Source organism: Jaculus jaculus, chromosome 2 (assembly GCF_020740685.1).
Source record: "Jaculus jaculus isolate mJacJac1 chromosome 2, mJacJac1.mat.Y.cur, whole genome shotgun sequence".
NCBI classification, from domain to species: domain Eukaryota; kingdom Metazoa; phylum Chordata; class Mammalia; order Rodentia; family Dipodidae; genus Jaculus; species Jaculus jaculus.
The window spans coordinates 190,394,185-190,407,071 of record NC_059103.1 but is presented as its reverse complement, the minus strand read 5'-3'; the positions used below and the strand labels follow the sequence as shown (position 1 = coordinate 190,407,071).

The window sequence follows — 12,887 nt, the reverse complement described above, 5'->3', positions numbered from 1 at the left end:
AGTTGGCCTTGAACTTGCAATGTAGCTGAGAGACTAACTCCTAGTCCTTGAGCCTCCGTTCTTGTGCTGGGAAGACAGGCATGCTCCACCATACCCAGCTATGCTTGCCTGCCTGCCTGCGTTCTTTTTTCTTTTCTTTTCTTTTCTTTCCTTTCCTTTTCTTTCTTTCCTCCTTCCTTCCCTCCTTCCTTCCTTCCTTCCTTCCTTCCTTTCTTTCTTTCTTTCTTTTTTTTTTTTTTGTAAGGTATGGCCTTGCTCTAGCCCAGGCTCACCAGGAATTCACTCTGTAGTCTCAGGCTGGCTTCAAACTCAGTGATCTTCCTACCTCTGTCTCCTGAGTGCTGGGGGTACAGGCCTGAGCCACTGCACCAGGTTCTGCATTCTTTTTTATATTTTTGTTTATTTTTATTTATTTATGTGAGAGCAACAGACAGAAAGGCAGAGAGAGAGAGAGAATGGGCATGCCAGGGCTTGCAGCCACTGAACACAAACTCCAGATACATGCGCCCCCTTGTGCATCTGGCTAATGTGGATCCTGGGGAATGGAGCCTCGAACGGGGTCCTTAGGCTTCACAGGCAAGCGCTTAACCACTAAGCCATCTCTCCAGCCCAGGTACTGCATTCTTTCTTACGTGTCTTCACATGCTACGAAGGAACCATCATGGCCATTTTAAGAAGAGACACTGAGATTCAGTATTTCTTTGACTAGAAATAGAATAGCTTGTGGTAATATGGAAGAAACATGACTGCATATCCTCATCCCTCCTTCCTGACTGGTACTCCGTGTTTTGTTGGCATGTGTAAGCTCATTAAGCCAAAAGACTCAGAGTAACACAATAACCATAATAAGGAATATAACAAATGGCAAATGACACTGTGATGGTTTATACTGATCATCAACTTGATGTTGGAGAAATTCTGGAGGTTAGGATAGTTCCTGGGCATGCTCATAAGGGATTGTCTCGATTAGGTTGAGATGAGAACACCTACCTTACCTGTGGGTGGCTCCGTCCCAAGGACTGGGGTCCCACCTTATAGAAAAAGGGGAGAGCTGGCTAAGTGCAAGCAGTCACTCTCTTCTTCCTCCCTTCTGAGGTGAGGATGCCACGCCAGCTTGCTGCTCCTGCCATGATCTCTTTGGCATGGTTGACTCTACCCTCTGGAGCTGTAAGCTGAAATACACCCTTTCCTTCCCTAGGCTTTTAATGAATCAGCTACTGAGCTAACATACCTATTCCACTGAGCCATGCCTATTATGACCCCTTATTTTGTATTTATGTTATTCTTGATGAAGTTTAGAAAGATTTTATTATAGGGCTGGAGAGTTGGCTTAGCAGTTAAAAGGCACTTGCCTGCAAAGCCAAAAGAGCCAGGTTTAATTCCCTAGGACCCACATAAGTCAAATGCACAAGATGGAACACATGTCTGGAGTTCGTTTGCAGTGGCTGGAGGCCACTCTCTATCTGCCTCTTGCTCTCGAATAAATAATTAAAAAAAAACATTTTTTTTCTTGTTTTGTTTTTCAAGGTAGGGTCTCACTCTAGCCCATGCTGACCTGGAATTTACTATGTAGTCTCAGGCTGGCCTCGAACTCATGGCAATCCTCCTACCTCTGCCTCCCCAGTGCTTGGATTAAAGGCGTGCACCACCACGCCCGGCCAATAATTTAAAAAAAAATAAATCTCATTTCAAAGAAAGATTTTATTATAGAGTTTATATAACTTACGAGAAGTAATATAGATCTCTTGCCCAAGAGGAAGTGAGAGGGGGTTTTGCCCCCTATTTTGAAGGTGATTGATTTGAGGCTTAGATTTAGAGTTTAGATTTAGAGTTTTAGCCATTATGTTCTGTCTAAACAGAAGTGGTGAGGCTGGTAGTGAAGCCCCTTCATCCTGTGACCTCATGTCAGTAACAAAACTGGAAGCTCAAGCCCCAAGTGACAGACCACCAGACAAGGGCCCAGGACGGGTCAGATGAGCCACAGTCACCTCAGAAAACTTCTGATGTGGGGTGTGGAGCATTGCTGATAGGCTTCAGACAGGGCCTTGCATTCCCAGAACCCAGCAGAACGTGGTGGTGGCTCTCTAGGTCACATAAGGAAGAGAGTAAGGGAAGTAGAAGGGACGGGCAGAGTGGTAGGTAATCAGGCAGAAGGCAACCGTGAGGTTCAGGGACACTGAGAGTTTGGGACTGAAGAAAGCTTCAGGCTTATTTTACAAATTGAATACCCCTGGGCACCTCTTACAATTCACCCTGTGGGAAAGGAGGGTGGGAAAACAACATGCCTGTTCTGGTGAGGGGCTCTGCATATGTGACTTCCCTTACTGACACCACCTATGTCCTCAGCAGATTAAAATAAAATGTCCAGAGATGCAAAATTATTTGCCAAAAGTTGCCAAGGCATGAGGATTAGAGTCAGGATTTTGTTGACTAAAAATCTAACCTAGTACTACTACTATAATTATTATTATTTTGAGTTGGGGTCTAGTTCTAGCCCAGGCTGACCTAGACATAACTATGGTGGCTTCAAACTCACAGCAATCCTCCTACCTCTGCCTCCCAAGTGTCAAGATTAAAAGTTGCGCCAACTTTAATATTTTTTTAAATATTTTATTTATTTCTTTGAGAGAGAGCAAGAGACAAAGAGGCAGATAGAAAGAGAATGGGCGTGCCAGGGCCGCTAGCCACTGCAAACAAACTCTAGATGCATATGCTACCTGGTGCATCTGGCTTATGTGGGCTCTGGGGACTCAAACCTGGGCCCTTAGGCTTCACAGGCAAATATCTTAACTGCTAAGCCATCTCTCCAGCCTCCTTAACCTAATTTTTAATGACAAAAGTCCTAGCAGTCAGGAATTGCCACTGGTTGAGGGGCTGGCAGAAATGAGACCCAGGGAGTCCGGTGTGATAGACATGTCCTGTTATCTAACTGACGACACAGGTGTGTGAGTTGGGAAAACCTACCCAATTATACACTGAAAAGCTGTACATTTTACTGCATGAAGGTCCAAAATTCAAGTTAAACTTCTAAAACTCTTGAGCTTCCTTCTTCTAATTCATATATTCTTTCCTTTCTCTTTTTTTCTCCCCTCCCTCTCTCTCTCCTCTCTCTCTTGTTTGGGCCCCTCCAGGGTCTCTTGCAGCTGTGAATGAATGCCTGTTTGGTGTCACAAAAGTGGCCTGGGAATGAAGCCCTGACTTGCAGGCTTTACAAGCACCTTTACCCATTGAGCCATCTCCCCAACCTCTCATACATTCAAGTGGAGGGCAAAGCTCCTAAAAATTGTTCCTGTGAGTGTGTGAAATTCACCCAGTTTTAAAATATAAAGCACATGGAGACACACTGAATGCAACAGATAGACAGGTAAACTGTAAGCAATAGTGTCCAAATTTCAGAGGGAGTGGGTGGAACTAGGAAACATGCCACAGGAAGGTGTCTCAAGGGGGTTAAAATAAACAGAGAAACATGGCCCTAGCTCATTACCGAATTCTCCTTATACTACAGTTTACTCATAACTTGTAATCATTTCTGCCAAAGTACCACATTCCTTCTGAGGTCCTTCTAGAAGGAATTCATGTGCACACACACACATATACACACACCTGTCACACATGTGAATACACAATCTTCCCTACCCCATCACTATTCTATTTTGACCATTTGGCTATTTAACTTGCATTTCTGAGACTGATGGTCTTGGATATCTTCTCATGTGCTACTTGACCTTTCCCAATCTTTTGCAAAGTTTCTTTTCAAAGTTCTTTATCCATTTTTTTTTTTTTTTTTGTGTATGTGTGTGGTTTTTTGAGGTAGGGTCTCACTCTGGCCCAGACTGACCTGGAATTCACTATGGAGTCTCAGGGTGGCCTTGAACTCACGGCGATCCTCCTACCTCTGCCTCCCGAGTGCTGGGATTAAAGGCGTGCGCCACCACGCCCGGCTCCATGTTTTTAGTATTTGTCTTCTTGAGTCATGATGATTTGTTTTTTTGTGGGGGACACAGGGTCTCATGTAGTTCAGGCTGGCTTTGAACTCACTATGTAACCGAGGATGACCTTAAACTCCTGACACTTCCGCCTCCAGCTCCTGAGCATGAGGATGATAAGCCCAGCTGAGTGACAGCTGGTTCCTTACGTGAATTTCCATTCGCTCGTTACGTCTGAGTCATGTTGGTTGCTGATACACTGCTGTGACTAAGTACCTGTGTGGTGGTTTTGAATGTAATCGCCCCATAGCCTCAGGTGTCTGTGATTAAGCAGCAGAGCATCAGGGCGGGGGAGGCCTGCTGGAGGAAGCACGTCACCAGGGGAGGACCTACGGGGGAGTCCAGCCCTGTGTGCCCAGCGTCAGCTCATGCTTGCTGCTCCCTGTGCTGTGCATGTGTGTGAGGAAATGAGCCAGCTTCCTCCACCATAACAAAGCTTCTCCTTTCAAAGCTCCCACAAGCTGCTTCTGGTCAAGGTGTTTGTCCCAGCAACAAGAAGGCAAGGGTAACAACCCAACAGGAACAACTGGAAAAGAAAAAAAGGATTTGTTCTGGCTCACGGTTTCAGAAGGTTCAGTCTGCGGTCACTGGAACCCACATGCTTAGGCACAACATCATAGCATCCACAGTGTGTGGCTAGGAAAAACTGCTCACTTCATGGCTGATCAGGAAGCAGAGAAAATGGGGGGGGGGCTCAGCTTTGAATACACTCTTTGACATACATGCATGGACACATGGACGTGGAGCTCAGACACACATCTAGCTGAGTTCTATTCAGTCTTTAGACCTTAGTTCAAGCCTTTTTCCTCAGGGAAGTTGAAGAAATATTCCTTCTCATCCCCTCTCCCCACTGCAAAAAAATGGAAGCGCTATTTTCTCCTCAGGTTGTCTCTGAGTGCACTTATACACGTGATGTGGAATAACTCACTGTTTTTTTTTTTTGGGGGGGGGTTCCTTTCTCAGCTATAAATCCCATGACGGCTGTGTCAGGAACTGTGCACTCCAGAGCTATTCAGGGCCCCAGGGAGTCTTTTCATCTGGTTTGAATGTCATTCCATAATTTGTTACTTTCAAATTAACTTCCCTAATTGCTTAGAAACCTGGCCTTTCTTGACTCAGGAGAAAATTCCATGAAACATAGTGATGTTGCCACAGGGAGGAATGATCAATATGAATTTTGATTTTTTTTTCTCTATGAGCAAAATATGGGGCTGGACATATGGCTCAGTAGTTAAAGGCACTTGATTGTAAAGCCTACATACCTGGGTTCAATTCCCCAACACCCATGTAAAGTCAGACACAAAATGAAACATGCCTCTGGAGTTCATTTACAGTGCCACCCATTCACACACACATATACATGCACACACACAAATAAAAGTTAAAATAAAGACGGGTAGGAATATTTCTACAGGGTGGGAGGGGGCAACGGTCATTCTTTATTGTGACGCAGACGGTTCTATTTCAATAAAAGCCCAGAAAGAAATAAGCAAACCGAGAAACGAGACCCTGTGAGCCCACATCCATAAATTCATTCCAGCAGGAAACAAGAAAAGAAGCCAGGAGTCTACAGACCCCCCCCCCCCCAGAGACTTGGCACAGGGCAGCGTGGAAATGAACACTGTTTCTCACAACATCAAATTATTCCCACAAGAAAAAAAAAAAATAAACTTCTCAGGAAAGAGCAGGGACTCTTCTTGTTCCTTATTTGTAAGGACAGCCCAAGCTGGGCTGGAGCCTGAAGGCTGAATGGCTTGTTCTAACAAGTGTTTGCTTAAGCTAACAAAAGGGAGTGTTTGGGACTTTTCCTTGGATGACCCTGCAGGTCCTAGTGTTGACCTAAGTGACAGACGGTGCCAAGAACAAAAAAATATTAATTTGATCTTCTTCAAGTCAGTCCAGGTGAACACATGACTATTCAAACAATGTGCTTTGAATAAAATATGAATTCCCTTCCTCAGGAGACAAACGCAAAAGGTCACACTTCCAGATACCAACAGCTAGTGTGATTTATCATCTACTGGGCTCGGCTTCAGGGTTCCTCTCTCTTCTCTCTAACCTCCCTTCCTCCTTCCCTTTTCTTTTTGAGGCACGGTGTTACTGTAATCTGCAATACAGAATAGCCTGGAACTCACCTTAGTCTTGTACCCCATCTCCCTGACTGCTGGGATTATAGGTGTGAGCCACCATGCCCAAGAATACAAAGGTCCCAGCATTCAGTAGGCAGAAGCAGAATAATGAGCTCTGACAGCCTAGATTACCTCGTGGGTTCCGTGTCTCCCCCACCCCTACAGAGACTGGCTGAGGCCTTCTGGTCCCCACAATGAGTACCAATAACCCCACTGAAGACCCTCAGCAGAACTGGGGCAGGGGAGGGGGGGTCAACATGTGCAACCTTTCTTTTAGAAAACCAATAATAATTAAAAAAAACCAAACAAATAAAAACACAAAACAAAGCAAACAGACAAGCAAAAGATCCTGTCTCAGAAAGGAATAGTAATGGTAGCGGCAGTAAATGGGAAGTTTGGGAAACCAGATCTGACTCTAGCTCTGACATTTACAAATCAGGTGACACTGGGATAGGGATTTATTGTGTCTGTTTTGAAAACCAAATATTGGTCTGGAGAGATGGCTTAGCGGTTAAGGCATTTGCCTGCAAAGCCAACTAGGACCCACGTTAGCCAGATGCACAAGGAGGCGCACGCGTCTGGAGTTCGTCTGCAGTGGCTGGAGGCTCTGGTGCGCCCATTCTCTCTCTCTCCCCCTCCCTCCCTCCCTGTTTCTCTATCAAATAAATAAATATTTTTTTTTAAAGCCAAATACTGGGCTGGAGAAATGGCTTAGTGGTTAAGCGCTTGCCTATGGAGCCTAAGGACTCCGGTTAGAGGCTTGATTCCCCAGGACCCACGTTAGCCAGATGCACAAGGGGGCGCACGCGTCTGGAGTTTGTTTTCAGCGGCTGGAGGCCCTGGCGCGCCCATTCTCTCTCTCTTTGTCTGACTCTTTCTCTCTCTGTCTGTCACTCTCAAATAAATAAAATAAAATTAAATTAAAAAATAAAAAGCCAAATATTGTCCTAGATACTGGCAATATAGGAGTTAAGCAGACAAAGACCCTATACTGAAGGAGGTGTTACAGATAAACATATAAACACATATCATCAGATTGTGATTACACAGAAGAAATACTTTGTTCTAAAATGTATATGCTGCTCCTCCAATAATGGCATAAGGAGGTAGGACTGTTGGGAGGTACCTAGGTCAGGTAGCTGGAGCCACATGAAAAGGATGCGTACTTTTACAACAACAGATGGAGAAGCATTTGGTCTTGCTCTCTATTCAATCTGTGTAACATGAGCCGCCAGTGGCAAGACAGTCATCTCCAATCCAGGAAGCAAATCCCTACTGGACACAGGATTGGTCAGTACATGGACTTAAAACAAATGTCTGAGCTGGGTGTGGTGGCGCACACCTTTAATCCCAGCACTCGGGAAGCAGAGGTAGGAGGATCACCGTGAGTTCAAGGCCACCCTGAGACTCCATAGTGAATTCCAGGTCAGCCTGAGCTAAAATGAGACCCTACCTCAAAAAATCAACAAAACAAAACAAAAAAAAAGTCTGTAGTTTCAGCCACCTTGCCTGTGGGGTTTTTGTTGTATCAGCCCGAGATGACTGAAACGGAAGGGTTACATGATGAAGAATAACTGAAGGAAGATAGGAGGAGATCCTTAAGGAGGCATCTTTAAGCATTTAACATAAAGTCTGAGAGCTGAAAGACAACAGAAGTGGTCATCGTCCCCAGGGTAGGTACTGAGCACTAAGCAACGCAGGGCAGGAGGTTAAGGTCTGATGGGTAGAGCCTGGATCACGGACCCTCCAATACAGAAGGCATCTGGAGTTTAATCTCATGGTAGCGGGAAGCCATTAGAGCATTTGAAACGCCAGAACCATTTAATTAGATTTATTAAGAGCCAGACATGGCAGCCAGGCGGTGGTGGCACACGCCTTTAATCCTAGTAGGATTAAACAGGTAGAAGGATCGCCGAGAGTTCGAGGCCACCCTGAGACTACAGAGTGAATTCCGGGTCAGCCTGAGCTAGAGTGAGACCCTACCTCGAAAAACAACAACAACAAAAAAAGAGCCAGACATGGGGTGATTATGAGGGACTCATGAAATGTACAAAGTTTGCCCCCACCTACCCCGCACAAAGTGAAGGATGTTCACAAGAGGATAAACAAGGAAGTCACAGGGTGGTCGAGACCCGATGTACTAAAGAGGATATGGTGTGACACGAAGCTAGGGTTCATATCCTATTCATCAGGCAGCAGTAAGGAAGTAAAGAAGTAGTAAGGAAGACAAGGATGGTGGGGCATGCTTTTAATCCAGCACTCAGGAGGTAGAGGTTGGAGGATCACCATGAGTTTGAGGCCAGCCCGGAGCTTACGAGAGTTCCGGGTCAGCCTGGGCTGGAGTTGAGACCTTACTTGGAAAAAATAAAAATTACGGAATAGCAAGGAAATAAAGCAACTGGATTCTTTACCGAAGTATCAGACATGAGGTAAGAGGGAATTCTTTCTCCTGGACTCATTGCCCCCTCCAGGATATCAGTAATTGGATACTGACGTCAAATGGGCTCATGATATAGAGAAGAGGTCTAGCACAGTGCAGGACCAGAAACACAGAAGACAGAAAATGCTTCCTTCTCTTGTGTGGTGGTTTAATTCAGGCGTCCCCCATAAGCTTAGGTGTTCTGAATGCGAGTCTCCCCAGCTGATGGCAATTGGAAATTAAAGCCTCCTGGAGGCGGTGTATTGTTGGGGGCAGGCTTATGGGTGTTATAGCCAGTTTCCCCATGCCAGTGTTAGGCACACTCTCCTGTTGTTGGCCAGGGGGTGATGTCCACCCTCTGCTCATGCCATTGTTTTCCCCTGACACTATGAAACTTTCCCCTTGAGTCTATAAGCCAAAATAAGCCCCTTTTCCCACAAGCTGCTCTTGGTTGGGTGATTTCTACCAGCTCTGCAAACCTGACTGCAACGTCTTGCTTCTCTGCTTCCATTGAAAGGAACATGCAGGAAACAAAACCCCTTCTAGAGACTAGGCACAAATGCATTGCATAGGTTGATCAAACTTCAGCAATGTCTGCATTTCATGCTCCCGTATAGAAATGCCGAGACAATGAAAACTCCTCTAAGCCAAATGTTTAGATTTTATTTTCAAGTAAAAGACTAAGAGTAATTCCCAAGTCCCAGAGATGCTGGGCAATTGTTCTTTATATATGGGAAGGGTGGAGAACCGCCTGAAATAATGTAGCAAGTTATTAAAAGAAGAATAATGATTTGCTTACTTTTTTTAAAAATGTGGTCTTAGAAAAAGCTAAACATAGGGGTAGAGAAATGGCTCAGTGTTTAAGGCATGTGCCTGCAAAGCCCAAGGTCCTGAGTTTGATTCCCTTGGATCCACGTAAAGCCAGATGCACAAGGTGGTGCATACATCTGGAGTTTGTTTGCAGCGTCCTGAGGCCCTGGCATGCCCATTCTCTCTGTCTTTCTCTTTCAAATAAATAAACAAAATATTAATTTAAAAAATTCCTAACAGGGCTGGAGAGATAGCTTAGTGGTTAAATGCTTGCATGTGAAGCCTAAGGACCCCAGTTCGAGGCTCAAATCCCCAGGACCCACATTAGTCACATGCACAAGGGAGCGCATGCATCTGGAGTTCATTTTCAGTGGCTGGAGGCCCTGATTCACCCATTCTCTCTCTCTCTCCCTCCCTCCCTCTGTTTCTCTCTCTCTCTCTCTCTCTCTGCCTCTTTCTCTCAAATAAATAAATAAAAATACACACACAAAAACAGACAGAAACAACCGGAGAGGAGAGGTGTACTGGCGCTCACAGTTTCAGAGAGATTTTAGTTCATCCAGTCGGGGAAAGCAGAGTGGTAGGAATGGCTTGTTCCCCACTGGCCAGGGTACAAGACGCAGCAACAGGGCAAAAGACTCACAGCTAGCAATCACCTAAGGCGTCACAGCCTTCAAAGTCAGGCTGGGGACTGGACATTCAGAACCTGAGCCTGTGAGGGACATTTCAGACACAATCCACACGTGAGCTGCACCTGGCATTCAGTGTGGAGGGGGACACTGAAGGCCAAATGGCCACTTCGCTCTTGCAGGAGCAGCTTTTGTTACTCAGAGATGCGGAAAGGAGGCATCTGACCAGAGCACTGACTGATTCCTTTTTGAAAATTCTCTCTCTTTCTTCTCTCTCTCTCTCTCTCTCTCTCTCACCTCACCAGCCCCAGCAGTACTGGGGATTGAACCTAGAAACCTGCAGATGCTGGGTGAACATTGTACCATTGTACCAAGCCTAGAACTGTCCAAATAAACCCCAAGTCTTCCTACACGAAGACAACAGGCATGAAAGACTGGCTTATGCAGCTGGCTTCTTATAGAAGTGCAGTAGCTTCGTAACAAACACATGGTAAGATCTGAAGTCATAAGCCGGGTGTGGTGGCGCACGCCTTTAATCGCAGCACTCGGGAGGCAGAGGTAGAAGGATCGCCGTGAGTTCAAGGCCACCCTGAGACTCCATAGTGAATTCCAGGTCAGCCTGGGCTACAGTGAGACCCTACCTTGAAAAACAACTTAAAAAAAAGAAGATCTGAAGTCATTTAATCAGTGCTTTAGGAAGGGAAACACCACACAAATTAATTTCAAGTGAATATATAGTCAAATGATGGCATTTACCATCATCTTCACTATAATCAACAACAGTATGTCTACTATGGACGTGGTAATGCATACCTGTAATCCCAACATTCGGGAGGTTAAGGTAGGAGGGTCATGAGTTCGTGTCCAGCCTGAGCTCCATGAGATCCTTATTACAAAATATAGACAGATCGACAGATAGATAACTTTCCATGTAATTTGGCCAGAAATATGTTCTTATAATAACTTGAAGGCTATTATACCAATACTAACAAATATTCCACTTAGACTTTCTCTTTAGTCAGAGTCTGAAATTTTTTTTTTTTAATAAAAAAATAGGGGGTCTTGCTATGAAGCCCTGGCTGGCCTGGAACTCCCTATTGTAGACCAGGCTGGCCTTGAACTTACAATGATCCTCCTGCCTCTGCCTCAAGTACTGAGATTACAGGCATGGGCCAGGTACCCTGCAGACTTGATTCTTTCTGAAGAGAAGAAAGACACAGGGGAAGGCTAGGGAATTTGGAGGTGTGGAAAGAAGCACGGCCGGTAGTCAGAAAACAAGAAGGCGAGGCGGGCCCCGGTACCTTCATCCCCGCTGCCGCCGCAGGGCCACTGGGGTCCACGGCCTGGATGTGGCATGGCTTACTTCCTCGCACCACGAAGCCCCAGCCCACGGCGTCGCCAACGATCTGGAGAGGAAAGCCACAGTTAGCAGTCAGCAGACTGGTCCTGGCAGCTTGCCTGTCTGTCCCAAAGAGAGACATCTTGCTGGTTTCCATGATATACCACGACACATCTTTCTCTCATTTTGTCTCTACTGCGTCAGGGGAGTGAAAACCTGGCTGAGACATGTAATCTGCTTGGCAGAAGAAATTGGCGAGGTCACAGTTGCAGAAATAGCTGGCAGTGAGCCTCTTCCTTGAGTTGTGTGTTCACGTCGGGCTACAATGAACTGTTTAGAAGGCCTTTAAAATGTGGCTGCAATTTCTACCCAGATCCAATCTCTACCTCAATTTTGTTCTTTGTCTCATACCATAATAATACGCTTTTGATCCAGCAATATGTCACTCAAATCCAGCATAACAATTTTTATTACTAATTGTGGGAAATACAAACAGCTGTGGCCTTCTTGACAGAGGAAACTCTCCTGGGCCTGAGGATGTGGCTCAGTAGGTAAAGTGTTTGCTTGTCACCAGTCCGGGTTTACTTCCCCAACACACACATAAAGCCAGATGCACAAAGTGGCACATGCATCTGGAGTTTGTTTGCTGAGGCAAGAGGCTTTGGCATGCCTATTCTCTCCATCTGTTCTGTCTGTCTCGCTCTCGCTTTGCAAATAAAAATATTTTCAAAAGAGAGAATTTTCTCTACAAAGGAAGCTGAGGGGCTGGAGAGATGGCTTAGCAGTTAAGGCACTTGCATGCAAAGCCAAAGGACCCCAGTTCCATTTCTCAGGACCCATGTAAGCCAGATGCACAAGGTGGTGCATGCGTCTGGAGTTAGTCTGCAATCACTAGAGGCCCTTTCTCTCAAATAAAAAAATTAAAAAAAAATTAAGTGTGTACCACAACACTTGGCTTAAAAAAAATAAGTTCAATAACTTCCAACTAGACTCTAATCTCAAAGCTGTTTGGCCCCAAAGTGGGTTTCCATGGGCAGTTATGCCCCTGGGCTGTTCCCAGCCACATCCTTAGCACATATGCCAACAGAAATACAGAAGAAACACTTTCAGCATTGGTGATAGCGCAAAACGCCAGTGAAGTGAAAAGCCCCAAACAAGTGCTTTTTCAACATACACCCAGCTATCTCTTAACAGCTGGAGGCTGAGGAGAACCAGCAATGCAGACACTTCGGTAATTCTAGGGTGTGGTATGGATGAGTTTACTATACCTGACTTTACTTCCAAATGTAGTCTTCCTTCTCCCCTAACACTGACATACTACCACTGCTCTTCTGTCATTGACCCCCCCCCCCAGGATTCAGCACAGGAAGTAACCCCAAGAAATGTCTGCAGCATGAGTGCCTATGGAAGGCTCTTTCCCCTCTGAAGTAAGACAAAGGCTAGACAATAGGAAAGAGGGAAGGTGCCCCGAGGAGGATGTTGAGGTAGATGGTGGAGGCTGAGAAGGAGAAAGCAGAGGGGGCGGGGCTGCTCATAAGAACACGTGGATTCCCTTTGAATTTGGATTCCCTGGAC

At 45.6% G+C, this 12,887-nt stretch overlaps 1 protein-coding gene across 1 annotated transcript in view; it reads right to left on the bottom strand.

The window, feature by feature from the left end:
- Nucleotides 1–12,887, bottom strand: part of Deptor (DEP domain containing MTOR interacting protein) — a 211,347-nt gene that overhangs the window by 39,842 nt on the left and 158,618 nt on the right. The window contains exon 8 of the mRNA XM_004661367.2: nt 11,275–11,379. Coding sequence (XP_004661424.2) covers nt 11,275–11,379 — 105 coding nt within the window. The remainder of the gene's footprint in view (nt 1–11,274; nt 11,380–12,887) is intronic.